Source organism: Delphinus delphis, chromosome 2 (genome assembly GCF_949987515.2).
Source record: "Delphinus delphis chromosome 2, mDelDel1.2, whole genome shotgun sequence".
NCBI lineage: Eukaryota > Metazoa > Chordata > Mammalia > Artiodactyla > Delphinidae > Delphinus > Delphinus delphis.
The window spans coordinates 125494762-125522288 of record NC_082684.1 but is presented as its reverse complement, the minus strand read 5'-3'; the positions used below and the strand labels follow the sequence as shown (position 1 = coordinate 125522288).

Here is a 27527-nt window from a genome sequence, read left to right as displayed (position 1 = left end):
GATCATCCAAAATGACAATAAATAAGGAAACACAAGCTTTCAATGATACATTAAACAAGATGGATTTAATTGATATTTATAGGACATTCCATACAAAAACAACAGAATACACTTTCTTCTCAACTGCTCATAGAACATTCTCCAGGATAGATCATATCTTGGGTCACAAAACAAGCCCCAGTAAATTTAAGAAAATTGAAATCATATCAAGTATCTTTTCCAACCACAATGCTATGAGACTAGATATCAACTACAGGAAAAAACCTGTAAAAAATACAAACACAGGGAGGCTAAACAATACACTATTAAATAACCAAGAGATCACTGAAGAAATCAAAGAGGAAATCAAAAAATACCTAGAAACAAATGACAATGAAAACATGATAACCCAAAACCTATGGGATGCAGCAAAAGCAGTTCTAAGAGGGAAGTCTATAGCAATACAATTATACCTAAAGAAACAAGAAACATCTCAAATAAACAACTTAACCTTACACCTAAAGCTATTAGAGAAAGAAGAACAAAAAACCCCCTAAAGGTAGCAAAAGGAAAGAAATCATAAAGATCATACCAGAAATAAATGAAAAAGAAATGAAGGAAACAATAGCAAAGATCAATAAAACTAAAAGCTGGTTCTTTGAAAAGACAAACAAAATTGATAAACCGTTAGCCAGACTCATCAAGACAAAAAGGGAGAAGACTCAAATCAATACAACTAGAAAGGAAAAAGGAGAAGTTGCAACTGACACTGCAGAAATACAAAGGATCATGAGAGATTACTACAAGCAACTATATGCCAATAAAATGGACAATCTGGAAGAAATGGACAAATTCTTAGGAAAGCACAACCTTCTGAGACAGAACCAGGAAGAAATAGAAAATATAAACAGACCAATCACAAGCACTGAAATTGAGACTTTGATGAAAAATTTTCCAACAAACAAAAGCCCAGGACCAGATGGCTTCACAGGCAAATTCTATCAAACATTTAGAGAAGAGCTAACACCAAACCTTCTAAAACTCTTCCAAAATATAGCAGAGGGAGGAACACTCCCAAACTCATTCTATGAGGCCACCATCACCCTGATATCAAAACCAGATTAAGATGTCACAAAGAAAGAAAACTACAGGCCAATATCACTGATGAACATAGATGCAAAAATCCTCAACAAAATACTAGCAAACAGAATCCAACAGCACATTAAAAGAATCATACACCATGATCAAGTGGGGTTTATTCCAGGAATGCAAGGATTCTTCAATATATGAAAATCAGTCAATGTGATACACCATATTAACAAATTGAAGGAAAAAAACCATATGATTATCTCAACAGATGTAGAAAAAACTTTCGACAAAATTCAACACCCATTTATGATAAAAACCCTCCAGAAAGTAGGCATAGAGAGAACTTACCTCAACATAATAAAGGTCATATATGACAAACCCACATTTAACATCATTCTTACTGGTGAAAAACAGAAAACATTTCCTCTAAGATTAGGAACAAGACAAGGTTGCCCACTCTCAAAACTATTATTCAACAAAGTTTTGGAAGTTTTAGCCACAGCAATCAGAGAAGAAAAAGAAATAAAAGGAACCCAAATCGGAAAAGAAGAAGTAAAGCTGTCACTGTTTGCAGATGACGTGATACTATACATAGAGAATCCTAAGGATGCTACCACAAAACTACTGGAGATAATTGATGAATTTGGTAAAGTAGCAGGATACAAAATTAATGCACAGAAATCCCTTGCATTCCTATACACTAATGATGAAAACTCTGAAAGAGAAATTAAGGAAACACTCCCATTTAACACTGCAACAAAAAGAATAAAATATCTAGGAATAAACCTACTTAAAGAGACAAAGGAACTATATGCAGAAAATTATAAGACACTCATGAAAGAAATTAAAGATGATACCAATAGATGGAGAGATATACCATGTTTTTGGATTGGAAGAATCAACATTGTGAAAATGACTCTACTACCCAAAGCAATCTATAGATTCAATGCAATCCCTATCGAACTATCAATGGCATTTTTCACAGAATTAGAACAAAAAATTTCACAATTTGTATGGAACCATAAAAGACACCAAATAGCCAAAGCCATGTTGAGAAAGAAAAACGGAGCTGGAGGAATCAGGCTCCCTGACTTCAGACTATTCTACAAAGCTACTGTAATCAAGACAGTTTGGTACTGGCACAAAAACAGAAATATAGATCAATGGAACAGGATAGAAAACCCAGAGATAAATCCATACACATATAGTCACCTTATTTTTGATAAAGGAGGCAAGAATATACAATGGAGAAAAGACAGCCTCTTCAATAGGTGGTGCTGAGAAAACTGGACAGCTACAAGTAAAAGAATGAAATTAGAACACTCCCTAACACCATAGACAAAAATAAACTCAAAATGGATTAAAGACCTAAATGTAAGGCCAAACACTATAAAACTTTTAGAGGAAAATATAGGCAGAACCCTCTATGACATAAATCACAGCAAGATCTTTTTTGACCCACGTCCTTGAGAAATATAAATGCAAAGAAAAGTAAACAAATGGGATCTAATGAAACTTAAAAGCTTTTGCACAGCAAAGGAAACTATAAACAAAAGAGAACTCTCAGAATGGGAGAAAATATTTGCAAACGAAGCAACTGACAAAGGATTAATCTCCAAAATTTACAAGCAGCTCATGCAGCTCAATATCAAAAAAACAAACAACCCAATCCAAAAATGGGCAGAAGACCTAAATAGACATTTCTTCAAAGAAGATATACAGATTGCCAAGAAATACATGAAGGATACTCAACATTACTAATCATTAGAGAAATGCAAATCAAACCTGCAATGAGTTATCACCTCACACCGGTCAGAATGGCCATCATCAAAAAATCTACAAACAATAAACGTTGGAATGGGTGTGGAGAAATGGGAACCCTCTTGCACTGTTGGTACAAATGTAAATTGATACAGCCACTATGGAGAACAGTATGGAGGTTCCTTAAAAAACTAAAAATAGAACTACCATATGACCCAGCAATCCCACTACGGGGCATATACCCTGAGAAAACCAAAATTCTAAAAGAGTCATGTACCACAATGTTCACTGTAGCACTATTTACAACAGCCAGGACATGGAAGCAACCTAAGTGTCTATCGACAGGTGAATGGATAAAGAAGATGTGGCACATACACAGAATGGAATATTATTCAGTCATAAAAAGAAATGAAATTGAGTTATTTGTAGTGAGGTGGATGGACCTGGAGTCTGTCATACAGAGTGAAGTAAGTGAGAAAGAGAAAAACAAATACCCTATGCTAACACATATATATGGAATCTAAAAAAAAAAAAAAAGGTCAGAAGAACCTAAGGGCAAGACAGGAATAAAGATGCAGACCTACTAGAGAATGGACTTGAGGATACGGGGAAGGGGAAGGGGAAGCTGGGACAAAGTGAGAGAGTGGCATGGACATATATACACTACCAAATATAAAACAGATAGCTAGTGGGAAACAGCCACATAGCAGAGGGAGATCAGCTCGGTGCTTTGTGACCACCTAGAGGGGTGGGATAGGGAGGGTGGGAAGGAGGGAGATGCAAGAGGAAAGATATATGGTGACATACGTATATGTATAACTGATTCACTTTGTTATAAAGCAGAAACTAACACATCATTGTAAACCAATTATACTCTAATAAAGATGTTAAAGATGTTAAAAAATACTTATACTAAAATAAAGTATTAGTTGTTTATCTGAAATGCAAAAGAAAAAATAAAACCTAATGAGAACATTACAGGAGATGAAAGATCAATATTTCTCATGAACATCGATATCAAAATTCTAATCAAAACACTAGCAAATCAAATTTAATGATATACATTTGGCATGATATCATAACTAAATGAGGTTTACTCCAGGAATGTATGAGTGGGTAAACATTTGAAAATCAACAATATAATCCACCAGTGTACTGAAAAAAAGGAGGAAAATCATATGATCACTTCAACAGATGAAGAAAAAGCATTTGATAACTTTCAACATCATTTATGAATGATAAAAACATAGCAAACCAGGAATGGAAGGTGACTGCCTTAATCTGATATGTAGTATCTACAAAAATGCTACAGCTAACATCATATTTAATGGTGAAATAGTACAAATTTCACTCTGAGACTGGAAACTAGCCAAGGATATCTGCTGTTAACTCTCCAATTCAAAAATTTCCTGGAGGGTCTACCCAATGCAACAAGACAAAAAGAACCACCCCCTACCAACTGGAAAGGAAAAAATAAAACTATTATTCTTTGCGGTTTATAGGTCAGGAACCTAGAAAGTCCAAAAGATTCTACAAATTACTAGAATTTATAAGTAAATTTAGAAAGGTTCCAGAATACAAGATCAATAAATAAGAAGAAATTGTATTTCTATATCTCAGCTGTTGCTGGCATTTGAAAGATGTGTTTTACAATAAAGAAATACATAAAATGCATAGAGATAATCTAATGAATAACATTCAAGTCCTTTACTTTGAAAACTAAAAAATATTTATGAGAGAATTAAGGAACATACCATGACCATGACTAGGAGATTTAACATTGCAGAGATATCAATTTTCTCTCAATTGATCTATAGATTAATTTATATGTAATTAACTTACATAGGTTCCATATTAAATATATAGTTATTCTATATAGAGTTCATATACATTAATTTATATAGAAATGCAAAGGCTGTGAATAGCAAAGACAAATCATAAGAAGAAAAACAAAGCTGGAGCACTTACACTGCATGGTAAGACTTAAACCGTGGTCATTTTGTTCCAAGGACAGAAACACCAATGGAACAAAATAAAGTCTGAGTCAGACCACACATATACAATCACCTGCTTTATGTCAAAGTTTACCTTGCAGCATAATAGAGAAAGAATTGTTTCAACAATGGTACCAGGGCAGGTGTGTAAACATATGGGAAAACGGACTTTCACCACATGTCACACCATACATAAAACTTATTTTTAGGTGGGTTGTAGATTTAAATGTGAAAGGCAGGAGTTTTTATCTTCAGAAACCTGGGGTAGGCAAAGATTTCTTAAACCAAAATAAAAGTTCTCAAAGTAAAGAAAAAAAAGGTAAATTTAATTACTTTAGTATTAAGATCATCTGTTCATTAAAGTGTATCAGTCAGAGAGTAAAAGGGCAGCCCATAGAGTGGGTGGAGTCCGTGATACACATCTGATAAAGGACTCATATTCAGAATGTGTAAGGAATTCCCACAAATCAATCAAAAAGACAAAGGTAAAAATGGGCAAAATCCTGAAAAGGCACCCAACAAAAGAGGATATTCAAATGGCCAGTAACATGAAAAGGTACTCAACTTTATCAGCCATCAGAAAATAGAAATTAAAGCCACTATGGGACTACCACACTTCCAACACAGTGACTAAAATGGAAAGACAAAAAATGTGGGCTATCCAGAACCCTCAACAGTGGAAGAGTGAATTGGTACATTCACGCTTCAGAAAACTATTTGAAAAACTGTTATAAAGCTGAATATATGTAAATCCTATAATCCAGCAATATTGTAATAGGGAAGAAACTTGTATTCTATTACAAATGAATCACTAAAGGGATGTTTCCTCTAAGCTTAAATTATACATAATGGCCCATCTCTGCGAACCCTGCCTCCCAGGTAATGAGCATTAAGCTAAAATACCTCTGTTTAGCTCACAGGAAACATCCTGACCAGGCCCACCTGTGAATAACTGCTGGAGGAAGAAATTAACACCTCCCCTCCAGAGGCTGATGGGAACCAGGAAGTGTTTGACTTTACTCCCTCCCCTTTTAGTATAAAAGAAGCCTGAATTCTAACTCAGGCAAGATGATTTTTGGGACACAAGTCCACCATCTTCTTGGTTAGCTGGCTTTCCAAATAAAGTTGTTATCCTTTGCAGCTGGCTTTCCAAATAAAGTTGTTATCCCTTGCCCCAACGATTCATCTTTCGATTTATTGGCCTATTGTGCTGACAGCAGTACGAGCTTGGACTCCATAACAATACCACTCCTAGGTATGTATCTTCAGAAACATATTCATGTGTTCATTGAAAACATGTACAAGAATTCCATAATGACCCTTTTTACAATAATCAAAAATTGGAAACAACCCAACTGTTACAGACTGAATGTGTCCCCCCATATTCGTATGTTGAAGCCCTAACCCTGATGTGGCTATATTTGGAGATGGGGCCTCTAAGGGAGTAATTAACGTTAAATGAGGTCAGAAGGGTGGGGCCCTGATCTGAACAGGATCAATGTCCTTGTAAGAGGCACCAGAGAGCTCATTCTGCCTCCCTTTCTCCCCCGAGGGTCTTTCACAGGAAAGACCACATGAAGACAAGAAGGTGCTTGTATACAAGCTGGGAGGAAAGCCCTCACCAGAAACAGGATCAGTTGGCACCTTGACCTGGGACTTCCAGCCTCCAGGACTGATAGAAAATATATTTCTGTTGTTTAAGCCACCCAGTCTGTGGTGTTTTATTATGGCAGCCCAGACTGACCGTGACACCAAATGTCCATCATAATATGATGGATAAATAATTTGTAGTATGTGCACATAGGCACATCTTGTTCTATTGCACTTGGCTTTAGTGAGCTTTTTACAAACTGAAGGTTTGTGGCAACCCTGCATCAAGCAAGTCTGTCAGCATCATATTCCAGCAGCATTTTCTCTAACTGTGTCTCTGGGTCACATTTTGGTAATTCTCACAATATATCAAACTTTTTCATTATTATTATATTATTACAGTGATCAGTGATCTTTGATGTTACTACCATGACTCACGAAGACTCAGATGATGGTTAGCATTTCTTTAGCAATAAAGTATTTTTTAATTAAGGTATGTACATTGGTTTATTAAATGTGCTGTTGCACGATATAGTATAAACATAACTGTTATACGCACTGGAAAACCAAAAAATTCGTGAGACTTTCTTTGTTGCATTATTTGCTTTACTGTGGTGGTCTGGAACCAGACCCATAAAATCAGAGGTCTGCCTGTACATTGCAACATTAATTATGAGAAAAAATAAACTATAATTACACTTAACAACATGGATTCACCTCTCATACCCCTCAGGGACCAGGAGCGCCCCTGCTCCCCCTGTCACTTCTGAGCCATCTCTCCTCCCTCCAGACTTGCACCCTCCCTCTAGGGACCCACACCAGCGACATGCCGGGCATACTTAGCAGCATCAACTTTCTGTCACTGCCCCTCAGTCCTGGAGATGTGGGACCTTGGTGCAGGGACTGCCGGCCACCTCATCCCCAGTCACTTCCAGGGATTTGAACGAGTACTTCTTTTCAGTGGTGTCCCCAAGCACGCTTAATCCTTGCCCCCAGGTTGCTGTATGTCTGTACTGCATCATGTACGCCACGGGCTCTCTGCAGGTGTGTCCACCTCTGGCAGAACTGCATCTCTGTGCCGGGCTTGGGCTCAGGGTGGCTGATATACACTGGGAGATGGGGTCTGGGGCTCCCAGGCCTCCCGTGTGCTGATGGGAGGACAGAGAGAAAGTGTGACCTGAGCTTGAGGGAGACAGCGCCATTACACGAGGCCAGGCGTGGGGCTGTCCTGCCCAGAGGGAAGGGAATGCACTCCCGTAACTTACAGAAGCCGCTTTATCTGATCCCACTCTCATCCTCTAGACCACAGATTTCTTGTTTTCCTTCCCGTTCACCTCACGATCTGAGATACTAATGTAACTAGTACTGTCTCCCTGCAATGATACAAGGCTCTCCCTGGGGCTTCTGAGAAATCAGGGAAAGCACGTACATTTCGGGGTGGGAATGCCACCTGAAAAGGTGCCCCTTTGATACAATTCAGACAGTGTTCTTGCCCAAATTCTCCTCCTCTTCACCACCATGCTCACCTTCTAGAAAATATGTCTCAGGGTTAGTCACCAATGTGTTCCCAGGTCAGGGAGAGGATGCCTTGGAAATCAGCATGTGTGTCAGATGACACTTCATTATCTTCAAAAACTTAAGCACTAATTAACTGCTCATATATGTCAAATAGGGCACCCCATGAAGCCAGGCTTAACCAGACAGAATCTGCTCCCATCAGACCCTAAGCCCACTCCTCCAGGGGGGCTGTTTCCCCACCTTGCCCAGGACTCTGGACACAGGAGGGGAAGCATGGTGGTGTGAATTCACCAGCACCGCATGTTTCATCTCGAAGTAATCTTGCACACTAGAAGTCATCCTTCATCTAGAAGGAATCTCCTACACCTAGAATTAACCTTTTGTGATCTGAGAATTAATGCCATCTTCAACAAGGCATCTTCCCTAGACATGCTACCTTTCATTCACATTTCTTATGGGAAATTTATCATTTTCTAAATATCAATTCAGCCCACATATTCAGTCACACTTTTCACATAACTGAATCACAAGACTTAGTTATGTGGCTAGGGGATGGAAGGCAAGATTTTAGTGGTTTGATTTAAGTTTGGTCCTGGAAGTTAAGACTCTTACCCAGTTGAGAGCATTCCTGGGGCTGTTAGTCAGCTGTGGCTACTATGGAAGATCACCCAGCTATGGTAAATGCCAGCATCTTCCAGCCTCTGGAGAACCAAAAATGGCCCAGTGCTATTCTAACATCTCCAGCTGGATCCAGAACGGGATGCCCAAGATAAAGGATTTTTTGCAGGAGCAGTGGGATTGAGAATATGGTTCAAAGTTCCTACTCCAAGCTTGGACAGGGTGGTAGTTCACATCTCCCCACACAATGACTTCATTTAAGAACAGAAAAAAAAAAACCATGGGAATGAATACTGTGAATGTTAAAAACAAGAAAGAAATCTTGAGCTCCTGCAGAGATGAAAATCAGATGAACATCACTAAGGGAAGGCTGTAGTATTACGTAGTGGTGAGGGGCCATTAATCACTTATTCTGCCTTTTCCAAGTAACATGATAACAGGACCACTTAATTTGGGTGGTTACTGCATAGTTTAAAATAAGATGTCATATGTATCACAATGTTCATTGCAGCACTATTTACAATAGCCAGGACATGGAAGCAACCTAAGTGTCCATTGACAGATGAATGGATAAAGAAGATGTGGTACATATATACAATGGAATATTACTCAGCCATAAAAAGAAATGAAATTGAGTTATTTGTAGTAAGGTGGATGGACCTAGAGTCTGTCATACAGAGTGAAGGAAGTCAGAAAGAGAAAAACAAATACCGTATGCTAACACATACATATGGAATCTAAAAAAAGAAAGAAAAAGGTTCTGAAGAACCTAGGGGCAGGACAGGAATAAAGACACAGACATAGAGAATGGACTTGAGGACACGGGGAGGGGGAAGGGTAAGCTGGGACAAAGTGAGAGAGTGGCCTGGACATATATACACTACCAAATGTAAAATAGATAGCTAGTGAGAAGCAGCCGCATAGCACAGGGAGATCAGCTTGGTGCTTTGTGTCCACCTAGAGGGGTGGGATAAGGAGGGTGGGAGGGAGACACAAGAGGGAGGGGATATGGGAATATATGTAAACGTACAGCTGATTCACTTTGCTGTATAGCAGAAAGTAACGCACCATTGTAAAGCAATTATACTCTAATGAAGATGCTAAAAAAGAAAAGATGTCATTTTGCCTGTCACCCATGAAGACACTTAGATGAAAGAAAACAATGGGACAATTCTCTAGCAGAAAGACGAGCACATTTTTGCCCTAAATATGACCCTGTGATTCCCTTTAATATCCCTGCCCTTCTGCAGCCACCCCACACACCCAGGGCCACTGACCTCCCTTCTCTGGGCATCACTGTGCTGTGCACGTGCTTCTGAGATTTCCTCCAATGGGACTATGATGATTTGCTCCTGGTCTGTCTCCCTTATGTTTCTGCCCATGCTCCAGACTCCCTCATCCACCTGGTACCCAACAGTGCACAGGGCTGTGTCAGGGGTGCTGTGGGAGGCCCCTACAATGGGCATATCCCTCCTGCAGATTTCATCCCACACTAACTCCCATATTTGCATCCTTAGCCCAGACTGTTCCTGAGCTCCACAGCCACATTTTCAACTGGACAGCAATTTTCCAAGTCTCACCAGAATCTCAGACTTTGCTTCTCCATCCCCCCCCCCCCAAGGGTCTGCATCTCTGCACAGCACCACCATCTACCCATGTGCTAAAGGCAACATTTTCAGGGTCACGCTCGACTCCTCTCTTTCTGCCATTGCCCCATCCAATCCATCAGCGAGACACGCAGGTCTTTCCTCAAAACAGATCCTGCCTTCACATCTAGCTGCTTCTTATCACCTCCACTGCTGCCCCCATGGCGCTGGGCTAACGCAGCAGCTGCCCGCCTCGCTGTTCCTGCTCCTTTTTCCTCTGCAGAGTCCACTCTCAACACGGCAGCCAGGACGTGTCAGTGCGAATCCAAACATGTCACCACCCCTTCTCAAAGCCCTTCCGGGGCTGCACAGCCTCCTTACTGTGAACCCCAAGGCTCAGGAGTGTTACCTGGCCCCTGCTACCATTCTCTCACCTTCCTTTCCAACCCCTCCAGCCCTCACTCCATCCGCTCCCGTGTCCCGCCTTACTTAAATGTGCCAAGGCTTTGATGGTGTCCATGGCTCATTCCTCCCTGCCCTCAAGAGCCCTGCCTCGTGCTCCCTCCCTCCACTTCAGAGCCCCTACCTCGTGGCCTCAGGCCATACTGAGGGCCTACCTTATCACCTTTCTTCCCCACTAGAACTTCGCCTCCATGAGGGCAGCAATTTCACCTGCGTTGTTCACAGCGATGGGACACCCAGCACCTGGATGGGGTGTCTGTGGGAGCGCAGGTCAAGCTTGCCTTGGCTGAATCTGCCTTGGCAGCTGTCCTGCCTACGACTTTAAGATGGAAGGAAGTGAGGCTCCAGGGGGCCTCTCAGCTGATTTGGGATAAGGCGGGGCTGGGCTGACTCACGTGAAAACCTGCACATCTTAGGGCTTCTCTGCCAGATTTGCTCCAATCCAACTCTACTCCCGTGGAGACAGACTCAACACCACAACTCAGAGGTGTCCCCACACTTTCTGACGTCTAGACCTCAGTGTCCCGTGTGTGCAGTAACTGCTGTATGCAGACATCCCTCTGCCTTTGGATCCACGAACTCACGGGAGCATCACACCATCTCATCCTCACTGTGGGGGTGTCCCAAAGGGCTGCCAGAGGTTACTTTCCAAACTGAGAGACCCATGATCTCTGCATCTTCTTACGTGTGAATGCAGCAGGATAACCCGGTTGAGAAACAAATGCTTTCTTGCAGTCTCATCTTCCTTCCTCTCTCAGGAGGTCAGCGGTTTTATGTCCTGAAAATGTGGCCCTCCTGTTGTCCCCGACTGTCATGGGGTGGGAGTATGTCATGCCCTCCGGGGTTTTAAGGCCCGAGGAGAATGGCACTCCCTCTCCTGTGGGTTCTGTGGGAGGTGAAGCTTCACTGCTCGATACACAGACTCCTCAAACAGGTGGGGCTGCCCACGTGCCTTGGGGAGCTGGAGGACCATTCTGGATACCCACCCTACGCTGGGCTCCGAGGGAGTGCAGCTGGGTCCCTGGGAGGGACAGCTGGACCATAGGCAACATAGGCCATCTTCTTGGCCCATTTTCTTTCTTTTTTAAAAATTTGTTTATTTTATTTTGTTTTTGGCTGTGTTGGGTCTTTGTTGCTGCATGTGTACTTTCTCTAGTTGTGGTGAGTGGGGGCTACTCTCCGTTGCTGTGCGCGGGCTTCTCTTTGTGGTGGCTTCTCTTGTTGAGGAGCACAGGCTCTAGGCGCGTGGGCTTCAGTAGTTGCAGCATGTGGGCTCAGTAGCTGTGGCATGCGGGCTCTACAGCGCAGGCTCAGTAGTTGTGGTGCACGGGCTTAGTTGCTCCACAACATGTGGGATATTCCCGGACCAGGGCTCGAACCCGTGTCCCCTGCACTGGCAGGCAGATTCTTAACCACTGTGCCACCAGGGAAGTCCTTGGCCCATTTTCTGGACCACATGAGCCCTGGGTTCCCGTCCAGCCCCCGGGGAGGGGGACGTCCCCCACCCTGAGGCCCTAGGACAGAGTTTACATTTCCTTCCAAACACAACTTGAATTATGTCTTGAACAAGTAGATATTTTTCTCTAAAATTTTTTTGACATCTGTATTTCCATCTCCCATGAACACAGTAAATAATATTGATTATCAATGGTTGATTCACAGCGATCCGAGCACTAATTACTGGACGGAGGAATGGACATGCTACACCTGGCCACAGCGAGCAGCTTTTTCCCTACTGTTCCTCGGTGGAGTTCTGTCTGCCCCACGGAGAGTGACAGCAGGGCCCAAGGGGCGCAGCCTGGGCCACCTCCCAGCGCCTGGCCTCCTCACCCAGCTGGGGTGGGGGGCTGAGAGGGACTCGCCGGCCTCAGCCAGTATCTCCACCAGGATCTGGCATGGAAAGAGCCTGAAGGATGATCGGGTCTACTGCTTAAAGAGTTCAGAGAAGTTGATGGACAGTGGTGGAGGCGGGGGGAGAGGAATGAACGTGTATTCTGCCCTCTGTGATTTTCCAGTCCTCACCTTCCTGCCCTCGTTGAACCCTGACGTTCAGACCCTCCCTGCCCAGGATCACATTCCTGAAGGCTGGGGCACCAGTTGGCCTCCCCAAGGCCTCCTGCGGCACTGACGGGGTGCTGTCCGCAGCCCCGGGTGGGCCACCCTGCTGTCCCTTCTCTCCATCCTCTTGGCACGTGACGGAAATAAGGTACTGTGGGTGAATGTAGCATCTTGACTCCTTAAGTTTGGGTTTGTAAAAGGTGTTTTCCAAAATTGGATAGTTAGGGTAAAATAGCATGGTCTGGTCTGGAAGGTAAAATGTAAGGTCTGGAAATGCTGGTCTGGAAGGTCAAATGTAAGTGATAAAAACTTACATGGAAAAAACACACAAGAGACCTTCCAAAGGAGCAAGGGCTCTTGCTGAGCATGACAAAGCTGGAGGAAAAGGCTGGCACGGTGGACTCCATGCCCTTTACCAGGACTCGAGCTTTATTTTTTATTTTTTAAATATTTATTTATTTATTTGGCTGCATCAGGTCTTAGTTGAGGCATGCAGGATCTTTTGTTGTGGCGTCTGGGCTTCTCTCTAGCTGTGGTGCGTGGGCTCCACAGCGTGTGGGCTCTGTAGTTGTGGTGCGTGGGCTTAGTTGCCCCGTGGCATGTGGGATCTTAGTTCCCCCACCAGGGATGGAACCCGCGCCCCGTTCATTGGAAGGCGTATTCTTAACCACTGGACCACCAGGGAAGTCCCAGGACTCAGCTTAAATGAGGCAGCAATTATTGCTACTGGCAACGCTTGGGGCTGAACTTTGTCAAGGGCTCGGCTGCCGTACCCTTCAAGAGAAATTAGCTCATGAAATTTTTTCTTTCTTAACCTATACCAATTTTCCCTTCTCTATGAATAGTGACTCTTTGGTTTAAAATATCTCATCTGATTTACTCTCAAAGAGTCATCTTTAAAATAACCAGCCTCCAGAAGGAGGGCTTTAAGATTGCAGGTAATCTAGAGAGGCTGTTTTATGTGTGTTGATCAGTAAAAGACCTGGAGGTAAGACAGAGCCAGGTGTGGGTGTCGGTCTCTGGGTGGCTTCTGGCAGCTGTGCAGCAGCCGAGAAAATGATTTTTCCGTGGTCACAACATCAGATCCAACACAGTTATCAGGATTGCAGATCCTGTTGTCAAAGCAAACATGCCACGGGTGAGGCCCCCGAGCCCTGCGCTGAGACCTGACCGCCAGGTTGCCTAGCACAAGTAAGGCCCCACTAACCACCATCCCCTCTTTACCGGTGTGGATCTTGTGCCCCCATGGGAGATGCACAGGGGCCTGAGAGGAAGGGCGTAGAATCCTCTACATGCATGTCTGAGAACCCCCTGAACGTGTGACTGTGCAAAGATTTACAATGCAAATGATTATGAGCGAGAAAGGGGCCGCGCTTCTCAGGAAGAACCAACATCTGTTGCAGAATTTGTTTGGAACTAGTTATTTTATCCTTAGGCACTCCAAAGAAGACAAGTTTTGGTTTGCTCCCTGAATCTCATCCTCATCAGGATGTCAGAGAAACATTAAGGAGAGGGAAGAAACCAGTCAAATTTTATGTTTCCTTAACCTGGAGGCTGGGGTGCCGGTGAGGGTGGGAGAGAAGCAGCTCGGTAGGGCACGTGCCATCTAACAGCTCAGCCTCACCAGGCCGGCATCCGTCTTCTCCACGTCTTTGCAGACTGGAGCACTGAGGCTCAAAGAGGTCACCTAACTTGCCTGTGTCCACAGGAATTGACAGGGTCTCTTATTTCTCTCCAAGCACAGGATCTTTCTTATCTTTTGTTCCACACTCAACTGGGGGCCAGGGATTGGATGGGAAAGGAGAGAAGTAAAGCAAAGCAGCCTACGGTTCTCTTTGTAGGGGTGCTGACCTGGCCAGGCTGTATTAGCGACAAAGGGAACACTCAGGAGATCTGGGCACCACGTGGTCCTTGCTCCACATCCACCGGCTCCAGGCTAGGGCCGGGCAGGGCCCGCAGGCACCGGAGCCTGACAGCGTGTGGAGCTGGATCGCGCATCCCTCTCGCCCCAGCCCCTCCTCCCGACCAGGCGGACCTGCCTGGGGGGTACTTACCCGCCTGCTCCAGAGCCACCATTGTCGCCTGCTCGATCAAGTCTCGCTCCACGAAGCTCCGGAAGTCCTCGCTGTACACGCTCAGGTCCGGCAGCTGGAACGTGTAGATGGGCATCTCCAGTGGAAACTGCTCGCTGCTGCACTCGCTCGCCACGTGGGACCGCGCCAGGGACACGATGGCTGAGCTGGCGTGGGAGATCCCGCGCGAGAGTCGCTTCTCTGTGGGGGTGGGGGGAGGGAGACAAGGGGGGTTGAGAGATGCGGGCCTCTGCATGAGCACTCGACACATCCCACACGTGTGCACACGACACACGCGCACACATGCTCACACACGTGGATGTACACATGACACACATCCCACGTGTGACCATATACACATGACACCCCCACCTGTGTGCACACATACACATGCACACACGACACACGCACGTGTAAACACACATGACACACTCATGCGGCACACATACACATGTACACACACACCACACACAGAGGCACACCCATGGACACCCATACACCCATTACCCGCTGCACCAGCCCTGCCACCCTCCCAGTGTTCTCTGCAGGCCTCCCTCATGCTGGGCTAACATCACCACAACCTGGCACATGGCACTTAGTCATGAAACCACTTAGAAGGAGGCTAAGGGTAAGTCCACCACACAAATACTCAGCATCCTTAAAGATAACCAGACTTGCTTCCTGGGTCTTAAGTTACATGGAATTCAGCTCAACAGAGCTGCCCTCCTCTGGAATGAAATGCTACACGGGAGACTGCCTTTGTTTTTATGCATTTTTATATATATATATATATATATATATATATTTTTTTTTTTTTTTTTTTTTTTTTTTTTTTTGCGGTACACGGGCCTCTCACTGTTGTGGCCCTCTCCCGTTGCTGAGCACAGGCTCCGGATGCACAGTCTCAGAGGCCATGGCTCACGGGCCCAGCCGCTCTGCAGCATGTGGGATCTTCCCGGACCGGGGCATGAACCCATGCCCCCTGCATCAGCAGACGGACTCTCAACCACTGCACCACCAGGGAAGTCCACATTTATATTTTTAAAGTGAGAAGCAATCCACTCGGCTTCCTCCACTGAGGCTTGTATTTTAAGATAGGTCACCTTTATTAAAGTTACTCTGGGAGACAGGAGAAGATGGCGGAGGAGTAGGACGCGGAGATCACCTTCCTCCCCACAAATACATCAGAAATACGTCTACACGTGGAACTGCTCCTATAGAACACCCACTGGTCGCTGGCAGAAGACCTCAGACCTCCCAAAAGGCAAGAAACTCCCCACGTACCTGGGTAGGGCAAAAGAAAAAAACAGAGACAAAAGAATAGGGACGGAACCTGCACCAGTGGGAGGGAGCTGTGAAGGAGGAAAGGTTGCCACACACTACGAAGCCCCTTCGTGGGCGGAGACTGCGGGTGGCAGAGGGGCGAAGCGTCAGAGTCATGGAGGAGAGCACAGCAACAGAGGTGCGGAGCGCAAAGCGGAAAGATTCCCGCACAGAGGATCGGTGCCGACCAGCACTCACCAGCCCAAGAGGCTTGTCTGCTCACCCACCGGGGCGGGTGGGGGCTGGGAACTAAGGCTCTGGCTTCGGAGGTCAGATCCCAGGGAGAGGACTGGGGTTGGCTGCGTGAACACAGCCTGAAGGGGGCTAGTGCGCCACGGCTAGCCAGGAGGGAGTCCGGGAAAAGTCTGGAGCTGCCGAAGAGACAAGAACTCTTTCTTCCCTCTTTGTTTCCTGGTGCGCGAGGAGAGGGGATTAAGAGCGCCGCTTAAAGGAGCTCCAGAGACGGGCACGAGCCGCGGCTATCAGCATGGACCCAGCATGAGACGCTAAGGCTGCTGCTGCCGCCACCTAGAAGCCTGTGTGCAAGCACAGGTCACTATCCACACCTCCCCTCCCGGGAGCCTGTGCAGCCCACCACTGCCAGGGTCCCGTGATCCAGGGACAACTTCCCCGGGAGAACGCACAGCGCGCCTCAGACTGGTGCAACGTCATGCTGGCCTCTGCTGCCACAGGCTCGCCCGGCTCTGTACCCCTCCCTCCCCATGGCCTGAGTGAGCCAGAGCCCCCGAATTAGCGGCTCCTTTAACCCCGTCCTGTCTGAGCGAAGAACAGATGCCCTCAGGCGACCTACATGCAGAGGCGGGGCCAAATCCAAAGCTGAACCCCAGGAGCTGTGTGAACAAAGAAGAGAAAAGGAAATTTCTCCCAGCAGCCTCAGAAGCAGCGGATTAAAGCTCCACAATCAACTTGATGTGCCCTGCATCTGTGGAATACATGAATAGACAACAAATCATCCCAAATTGAGGAGGTGGACTTTGGGAGCAAGATTTATGATTTTTTCCCCTTTTCCTCTTTTTGTGAGTGTGTATGTGTATGCTTCTGTGTGAGATTTTGTCTGTATAGCTTTGCTTTCACCATTTGTCCTAGGGCTCTGTCCGTCCATTTTTTTTTTCCACTTAAAATTTTTTTTCTTAATAATTATTTTATATTTTAATAACTTATCTTACTTTATTTTATTCTTTCTTTTCTTTCTTTCTTTCTTTCTTTCTTTCCTTCTTTCTTTCTTTCTTTATTTTCTTTCATTCTTTCTTACTTTTTCTCCTTTTTATTCTGAGCCGTGTGGAGGACAGTCTCTTGGTGCTCCATCCAGGAGTCAGTGCTGTGCCTCTCGGGTCCAGCCAGGAGTCAGTGCTGTGCCTCTGAGGTGGGAGAGCCAACTTCAGGACACTGGTCCACAAGAGACCTCCCAGCTCCATGTAATATCAAACAGTGAAAATCTCCCTGAGATCTCCATGTCAACACCACCACCCAGCTTCACTCAATGACCAAAAGCTACAGTGCTGGACACCCTATGCCAAACAACTAGCAAGACAGGAACACAGCCCCATCCATTAGCAGAGAGGCTGCCTAAAATCATAATAAGGCCACAGACACCCCAAAACACAGCACCAGACGTGGACCTGCCCATAAGAAGGACAAGATCCAGCCTCATACACCAGAAAACAGGCACTAGGCCCCTCCACCAGGAAACCTACACACCCCAATGAACCAACCTTAGCCACTGAGGACAGACACCAAAAACAACGGGAACTACGAACGTGCAGCCTGCGAACAGGAGACCCCAAACACAGTAAGATAAGCAAAATGAAAAGACAGAAAAACACACAGCAGATTAAGGAGCAATGTAAAAACACACCAGACCTAACAAATGAAGAGGAAATAGGCAATCTACCTGAAAAAGAATTCAGAATAATGATAGTAAAGATGATACAAAATCTTGGAAATAGAATAGACAAAATGCAAGAAACATTTAACAAGGACCTAGAAGAACTAAAGAGGAAACAAGCAATGATGAACAACACAATAAATGAAACTAAAAGTACTCTAGAAGGGATCAATAGCACAATAACTGGGGCAGAAGAACGGATAAGTGACCTGGAAGATAAAATAGTGGAAATAACTACTGCAGAGCAGAATAAAGATATAAGAATGAAAAGAACTGAGGACAGTCTCAGAGACCTCTGGGACAACATTAAACGCACCAACATTCGAATTATAGGGATCCCAGAAGAAGAAGAGAAAAAGAAAGGGACTGAGAAAATATTTGAAGAGATTATAGTTGAAAAGTTCCCTAATATGGGAAAGGAAATTGTCATTCAAGTCCAGGAAGCACAGAGAGTCCCATACAGGGTAAATCCAAGGAGAAATACGCCAAGACACATATTAATCAAACTGTCAAAAATTAAATACAAAGAAAAATTATTAAAAGCAGCAAGGGAAAAACAACAAATAACACACAAGGGAATCCCATTAGGTTAACAGCTGATCTTTCAGCAGAAACTCTGCAAGCCAGAAGGGAGTAGCAGGTCATATTTAAAGTGATGAAGGAGAAAACCCTACAACCAAGATTACTCTGCCCAGCAAGGATCTCATTCAGATTTGATGGAGAAATTAAAACCTTTACAGACAAGCAAAAGCTGAGAGAGTTCAGCACCACCACACCAGCTTTACAACAAATGCTAAAGGAACTTCTCTAGGCAAAAAAGACAAGAGAAGGAAAAGGCCTACAATAACAAACCCAAAACAATTAAGAAAATGCAAATAGGAACATACATATTGATGATTACCTTAAATGTAAATGGATTAAATGCTCCCACCAAAGGACACAGACTGGCTGAATGGATACAAAAACAAGACCCGTATATATGCTGTCTACAAGAGACCCACTTCAGACCTAGGGACACATACAGAATGAAAGTGAGGGGATGGAAAAAGATATTCTATGCAAATGGAAATCAGAAGAAAGCTGGAGTAGCAATTCTCATATCAGACAAAATAGACTTTAAAATAAAGACTATTACAAGAGACAAAGAAGGACCCTACATAATGATCAAGGGATCGATCCAGGAAGAAGATATAACAATTGTAAATATTTATGCACCCAACATAGGAGCACCTCAATACATAAGGCAAATGCTAAAAGCCATAAAAGGGGAAATTGACAGTAACACAATCATAGTAGGGGACTTTAACACCCCGCTTTCACCAATGGACAGATCATCCAAAATGACAATAATTAAGGAAACACAAGCTTTAAATGATACATTAAACAAGATGGACTTGATTGATATTTATAGGTCATTCCATCCAAAAACAACAGAATACACACTTTTCTCAAGTGCTCATGGAATATTCTCCAGGATAGATCATATCTTGGGTCACAAAGCTAGCCTTAGTAAATTTAAGAAAATTGAAATCGTATCAAGTATCTTTTCCGAACACAACACTATGAGACTAGATATCAATTACAGGAAGAGATCTGTAAAAAATACAAACACATGGAGGCTAATCAATACACTACTTAATAATGAAGTGATCATTGAAGAAATCAAAAAGGAAATCAAAAAATACCTAGAAACAAATGACAATGGAGACATGACGACCCAAAACCTATGGGATGCAGCAAAAGCAGTTCTAAGAGGGAAGTCTATAGCAATACAAACCTACCTTAAGAAACAGGAAACATCTCAAATAAACAACTTAACCTTGCACCTCAAGCAATTAGAGAAAGAAGAACAAAAAAACTCCAAAGTCAGCAGAAGGAAAGAAATCATAAAGATTAGATCAGAAATAAATGAAAAAGAAATGAAGGAAACGATAGCAAAGATCAATAAAACTAAAAGCTGGTTCTTTGAGAAGATAAACAAAATGGATACACCATTAGCCAGACTCATCAAGAGAAAAAGGGAGAAGACTCAAATCAATACATCTAGAAATGAAAAAGGAGAAGTTGCAACTGACACTGCAGAAATACAAAGGATCATGAGAGATTACTACAAGCAACTATATGCCAATAAAATGGACAACCTGGAAGAAATGGACAAATTCTTAGAAATGCACAACCTGCGGAGACTGAATCAGGAAGAAACAGAAAATATGAACAGACCAGTCACAAGCACTGAAATTGAAACGGTGATTAAAAATCTTCCAGAAGACAAAAGCCCATGACCAGATGGCTTCACAGGCAAATTCTATCAAACACTTAGAGAAGCGCTAACACCAAACCTTCTCAAACTCTTCCAAAATATAGCAGAGGGAGGAACACTCCCAAACTCATTCTATGAGGCCACCATCACCCTGATATCAAAACCAGATTAAGATGTCACAAAGAAAGAAAACTACAGGCCAATATCACTGATGAACATAGATGCAAAAATCCTCAACAAAATACTAGCAAACAGAATCCAACAGCACATTAAAAGGATCATACACCATGATCAAGTGGGGTTTATTCCAGGAATGCAAGGATTCTTCAATATATGCAAATCAATCAAAGAGATACACCATATTAACAAACTGAAGGAGAAAAACCATATGATCATCTCAATAGATGCAGAGAAAGCTTTCAACAAAATTCAACACCAATTTATGATAAAAACCCTGCAGAAAGTAGGCATAGAGGGAACTTTCCTCAAGATAATAAAAGCCATATATGACAAACCCACAGCCAACATCGTCCTCAATGGTGAAAAACTGAAACCATTCCCACTAAGATCAGGAACAAGACAAGGTTGCCCACTCTCACCACTCTTATTCAACATAGTTTTGGAAGTTTTAGCCACAGCAATCAGAGAAGAAAAAGAAATAAAAGGAATCCAAATCGGAAAAGAAGAAGTAAAGCTGTCACTGTTTGCAGATGATATGATACTATACACAGAGAATCCTAAAGATGCTACCAGAAAACTACCAGATCTAATCAATGAATTTGGTAAAGTAGCAGGATACAAAATTAATGCACAGAAATCTCTGGCATTCTTATCCACTAGTGATGAAAAATCTGAAAGTGAAATTAAGAAAACACTCCCATTTACCACTGCAACAAAAAGAATAAAATAGCAAGGAATAAACCTACCTAAGGAGACAAAAGACCTGTATGCAGAAAATTATAAGACACTGATGAAAGAAATTAAAGATGATACAAATAGATGGAGAGATATACCATGTTCTTGGATTGGAAGAATCAACATTGTGAAAATGACTCTACTACCCAAAGCAATCTACAGATTCAATGCAATCCCTATCAAACTACCACTGGCATTTTCCACAGAACTAGAACAAAAAATTTCACAATTTATATGGAAACACAAAAGATCCCGAATAGCCAAAGCAATCTTGAGAATTCAAAATGGAGCTGGAGGAATCAGGCTCCCTGACTTCAGACTATACTACAAAGCTACAGTAATCAAGAAAGTATTGTACTGGCACAAAAACAGAAATATAGATCAATGGAACAGGATAGAAAGCCCAGATATAAACCCACGCACATATGGTCACCTTATCTTTGATAAAGGAGGCAAGAATATACAGTGGAGAAAAGATAGGCTCTTCTATAAGTGGTGCTGGGAAAACTGGACAGGTACCTGTAAAAGAATGAAATTAGAACACTCCCTAACACCATACACAAAAATAAGCTCAAAATGGATTAAAGACCTAAATGTAAAGCCAGACACTATCAAAGTCTTAGAGGAAAACATAGGCAGAACACTCTATGACATAAATCACAGCAAGATCCCTTTTGACCCACCTCCTAGAGAAATGGAAATAAAAACAAAAATAAACAAATGGGACCTAATGAAACTTCAAAGCTTTTACACAGCAAAGGAAACCATAAAGAAGACCAAAACACAACCCTCAGAATGGGAGAAAATATTTGCAAGTGAAGCAACTGACAAAGGATTAATCTCCAAAATTTACAAGCAGCTCATGCAGCTCAATAACAAAAAAACAAACAACCCAATCCAAAAATGGGCAGAAGACTTAAATAGACATTTCTCCAAAGAAAATATACAGATTGCCAACAAACACATGAAAGAATGCTGAACATCATTAATCATTAGAGAAATGCAAATCAAAACTATAATGAGATATCATCTCACACTGGTCAGAATGGCCATCATCAAAAAATCTAGAAACAATAAATGCTGGAGAGGGTGTGGAGAAAAGGGAACCCTCTTGCACTGCTGGTGGGAATGTAAATTGATACAGCCACAATGGAGAACAGTACGGAGGTTCCTTAAAAAACTATAAATAGAAGTACCATACGACCCAGCAATCCCACTACTGGGTATATACCCTGAGAAAACCATAATTCAAAAAGAGTCATGTACCAAAATGTTCACTGCAGCTCTATTTACAATAGCCAGGACATGGAAGTAACCTAAGTGTCCATCAACAGATGAATGGATAAAGAAGATGTGGCACATATATACAATGGAATATTACTCAGCCACGAAAAGAAACAAAATTGAGTTATTTGTAGTAAGGTAGATGGACCTAGAGTCTGTCATACAGAGTGAAGGAAGTCAGAAAGAGAAAAACAAATACCGTATGCTAACACATATATATGGAATCTAAGAAGAAAAAAAAAGGTCATGAAGAACCTAGGGGTAAGATGGGAATAAAGACACAGACCTACTAGAGAATGGACTTGTGGATATGGGGAGGGGGAAGGGTATGGTGTGACAAAGCGAGAGAGAGGCATGGACATATATACACTACCAAACGTAAGGTAGATAGCTAGTGGGAAGCAGCTGCATAGCACAAGGAGATCACCTCGGTGCTTTGTGACCGCCTGGAGTGGTGGGATAGGGAATGTGGGAGGGAGGGAGACGCAAGAGGGAAGAGATATGGGAACATATGTATATGTATAACTGATTCACTTTGTTATAAAGCAGAAACTAACACACCATTGTAAAGCCATTATACTCCAATAAAGAGGTTAAAAAAATTACTCTGATAAACACATCCCACATGAAGATTCCCAGGACACAAATATTAAGCCATTACATGCTTCTCTGCCTGGATTTTCTGTTGTCATGGCAATCTCAAAAAATGATGGTCTTATTCTTCACAGTACATCTCAGAGACAGTGTCTGTCTATCAAATGGATAGTTTTGATTCACCTTCAATTTCATTCTGAGATGAATTCAAGGTGTTTAAGTATGTTGTATTTTGAAGAAGGACGAGAAGAAACAGCAGACCAAAGAGGCCATGTGGTAGAGGATCCGCAGAGCACGTGGGCCAGCCGCTTGTCCTGTGCCTGGTCCAGTTCCCCCAGCGCGGGATCAGAGGAGATCCCCTGCCCCTCTCCCCCTCACAAGCCTTGCTGAGGTCACATCTCTTGCCTTCTGGAATCTGGGAAAGTAGGAACTGCCCCATCCTTCGGGACCCGATGGGTTGCTCAAACACCTGAGGTGACGTGAACCCGCACTTCTCCCGACAGAGGGAATGTGCTGGGCGGGGTCATCCATACGCCTTCTTGGCTTATCAATCAGCACCTATTGCCAATGGATGAGGACCTTGGAAACGTTGTGACTCACAGTGCAATATGATGCTATTAAGCCGTTCCAAATATTAAATATTTGGAGTCTTCACATGAAGACTTCACATGAAGGGAAAATTTTTTTGAACTAAAAGTAAATTATGTTAAAGATCATATAACAAGAGACATACACTCCTAATTCTAACTCCTCCCAACTACCACGTCCATGAATGCATACATGTAATCACACACACACAGACACACACACAGACACACTCACAAACTGATTCTTTAAACATGAACGCAGCAATCCTTCCTTTGGAAGTATAAATAAAATAAATAAAACAGGAATTACCATGTTCAAAGTTATGCCCCAGAGAAATACAGAGAGCTTTTAAAAAAATAGTGAGGGAATTAGAGAATTTCCCATCCCTTGACAAAGCCAACTCAAACATCTATGATTTCGTGTAGCAGAGGGAACTATACTCAGTATCCTGTGATGAACGATAATGGAAAAGAATATAAAAAAGATGTATACATATGTGTAGCTGAATCACTCTGCTGTATAGCAGAAATTAACACATTATAAATCAACTCTACTTCAATTAAAAAAATAAATTAAAAAAACCCCAAACAAAGAATCAAACAAAAAAAAACACCATCTATGATTTAGGCCAGGGGATGTGTCTTAACTCTGTTTTCTTATTTTCTGTATTCTTGAGGCTCTGGCATCCAGGGCCTCCGTGAATGGGGAGAGGATTTCCCTACAGAAGTAGCCAGTTCTTAGAGATACCAAAGGACTCACGCAGGAGCACATCTTTCCTATGCAAACCAACCAACTCAGAGCCCATACTCTGGATCACCTTCTTTATCTGGTTCTTACACCAGCAAGCCATGTTCCTGCCCTAATTACCCCAGGCCCAGGTGCCAGACAACGAGAGATGGCCCCTATGCCCCAGAAAGCTGCAGAAATTACTCAAACTGGCCAGTCCTAAGTCTGTTTACCCTGCCTTATCTTTCCCACAGAAACACAATACAGGCTCCTGCCCTTGTTTTCCTCTGTCCCCTTGGCCTCCTGATCAACCCTGGTGCTTCCCCGTGTGTCCCTTCAGGGTGTGCCATGCCTCCTGTTTCTAGGGAACTGTGAGTATAAGAATCTCTTCCCCTAAGATAGCCATGTCCATGTCTGTGTGTCTCACTATACCTGAGTAAAACAAATCCTGGGTATATTTTAAAGCAGGTAGACAAAACTTTTCTAAAAGGGACAGATATAAATATTTTAGGCTTTATGGGCCATACAAGTCGCAGTCACAACTACTCAACTCTGTCTTTGTAGTATTAAAGCAGCCATAGACAGTGAATAAATAATAAATAAATAAAGCAGACATAGACAGCCATAGACAGCAAATAAAGTTTTATGGGTTCCAATAAAACTTTATTAAAAAAAACAGGCAGTGGCCAGATTTGGTTCATGAGTCATTGTTGCTGATTTAGAATTTAGAATATGGAGGACTGTATTTTCCATTTTAGGGCACTGTGATTTCAGGAAGAATTCAATTAAAGGATATATAGATCTAATGCAGAAATTACAATTTCTATTTTATTAAAAATACATATGTTTGTTCACAAGGCTCAGTTAATGAAATTATCTTATGATAGACTTCTCCTTTTTTTCCCCTTAAATAATATCTGATAAAAATCAGATAGCAGCAGGTATCAGTATAAGGCCCTGATTCTGGAATCTGTGTGAAAACAGAGAGAAGGATCCTTCTAGCCCCTTTCCTGGGAGGGTGAGATAATGGTTTAGATTGTTTGCCACTCGAAAAGGGCAGGAACTGCCAAGTTGTCAGCTCTCTGGATTTCCACTGCATGAGAGATGTCAGGAGGCGGTCCTGTGTGGTTCTGAAGGAACACACAGTCACAGAAGGCCTGGGGGAAAGACTGAACCAAATGGTTAGAAGAGGTGGTTCCACCAGAGTCAGAGCTAAGGGCAGAATGAAGGAGAACTTAAGAACAATACAACAAGATCGACAAGTCAGTGACCACACCTCAGCACCCTCTTCCTAACCCACCCAGGAAGCCCACAGGAGCAGAACAGTGGGAATGGGCTGGGTTCCATGGGTGGGGGCTGAGGGCAGGTGTTCTGGCTGTGCCTTTCCTCTCCCCAGCTAGCAATTGGTGGCTCACTGCCTGAACCATCACCACCATAGCGTGGGCCAGCCCCACCTTGGCCAAAGCCAGCTGGAAGAGCGTCAGGGCAATGCTCATGCTCAGCTGGGACGGGGCTCCAACCACGATGGGAACAGGTGGGCTGGCCAGGCCTGGAGCCTTCCCTCTTCTCTCCTACACCCCCTGTGAGCTGACAGTTAGAATAGAAGGTGGTAGCCCCTGCAAATGAGCAATTTCTAGAACAGATGAGCTGAGAGGTTCCCTAAGGAATAAAGCCAACTGTGGGGAAGAGAGCCAGTGGAGAACATTTTGAGCCCATATTAAAGCATTCAGAACTCGCCAACTTGAGTGTGCTTCCCCCCATGCTCTCATTCACAGGAAGGCAAACCAGAGCCCATGCCTTTGTCCCTTTCCCCTGATACCATGAGCTAAGATGGCTGGTAACTGCAAGGTGCTGTGTGTTCACAGGGAAAACTCAGGAAACATCTGAGCAGTGCAAACACAGTTACAGAAAGTCCACAAAGTACCCGGGGCTGGAATGCACAGGAGGACATGATTTTAAAGTAAGCCTAGTAGATGGGACTTCCCTGGCAGTCCAATGGTTAAGACTTCACCTTCCAATGCAGGGGGTGCAGGTTCAAGCCCTGGTCAGGGAGCTAAGATCTCACATGCCTTGTGGCCAAAAAACCAAAACATAAGACAGAAGCAATATTGTAACAAATTCAATAAAGACTTCTTAAAAAAATAAAGTAAGCCTAGTAAATATGTTCAAAGAGGGAGAATATGAGAATGTGAAATAGTAATAATAATGAGAAAGGCTAATTTGGAATGAAATAATGTGAATGCTGATTAACAGAATGGATTCATGTGAAGAATAAATTAGGATGTTAGAAGAGCAAGTGAAGGAAATCTCTTAGAAGATGTGAAATTAAGATGCAAGAAGACAATGGAGGAATGGAATGGTTTTAAAGGAAAATAATTTGGACCCAGAATTCTTATTCCACTAAATAAAAATTTAAGTATGTCATGTAAACTCTTCTAGGTACTGACAGCGTTAGGAGACTGATCATGCAAAAATTCTTTTAGAAAATAGTCTTTGAAAAAGTATTCTTTCAGCAAAAGATAAATGTGAGTAAATAAAGAAGTTGATTGTGGTCTAAGCAAGCAACAGAAAGAACCTAAATATGTTTGAGGGCACATGGAGGCAGGAGGGAGAAGATAAAAACAAAGACACATGTCTTTTTCAGGGTAAAATATAGTTGTTGATAAGTTTTAAAAATTAACAGGGAGAAAACCTAAATATAGGTTTTAATAGAACAGGGTTAAGTATAACATAAGGAGAATGTATAACTTTCAAACCAGTTGAAAAATTTAATTAGCCAGAAAAGATAGAAAAGGAGAAAGATGCATACAAAAAGCATGGTGAATAAAACACACAACATAAAGCAGCACAGATACGACAATAATAAAAATAAAGTAAGTGGATTAAATTCACTGCTTAAAAGACAGACTCGTATTGGATAATAAAATAATACCTGATGATAAATTACTTCCAAGAATCACATTTGATATAAAAGGATGAGGAAAGGTTGAAATAACGGCTGAAAAAATGTTATTCCAAATATGAACCAACAGAAAGGCAGAGTAGAGGCTTAACATCAACTAAAACAGATTTAAAGATAAAAACAGGGACTTCCCTGGTGGTCCAGTGGTATGGAATCCGCCTTCCAATGCAGGGGACACGGGTTCAATCCTTGGTTGGGGAACAAAGATCCCACATGCTGTGGGGCAACTAAGCCCGCGCACC

General features: G+C 42.9%; 1 protein-coding gene across 3 annotated transcripts in view; it reads right to left on the bottom strand.

Annotated features, from left to right (window-relative positions):
- Window positions 1–27527, bottom strand: part of LOC132419776 (OTU domain-containing protein 7A) — a 392208-nt gene that overhangs the window by 70755 nt on the left and 293926 nt on the right. For 2 of the 3 annotated variants that reach the window (XM_060003662.1, XM_060003661.1), the window contains one exon: window positions 14710–14928. In XM_060003662.1, the coding sequence (XP_059859645.1) occupies window positions 14710–14928 (219 nt within the window). Of the gene's footprint in view, window positions 1–14709; window positions 14929–17237; window positions 17306–27527 lie in introns of those variants that run through there. The other variant, XM_060003663.1, reaches the window with a different exon arrangement.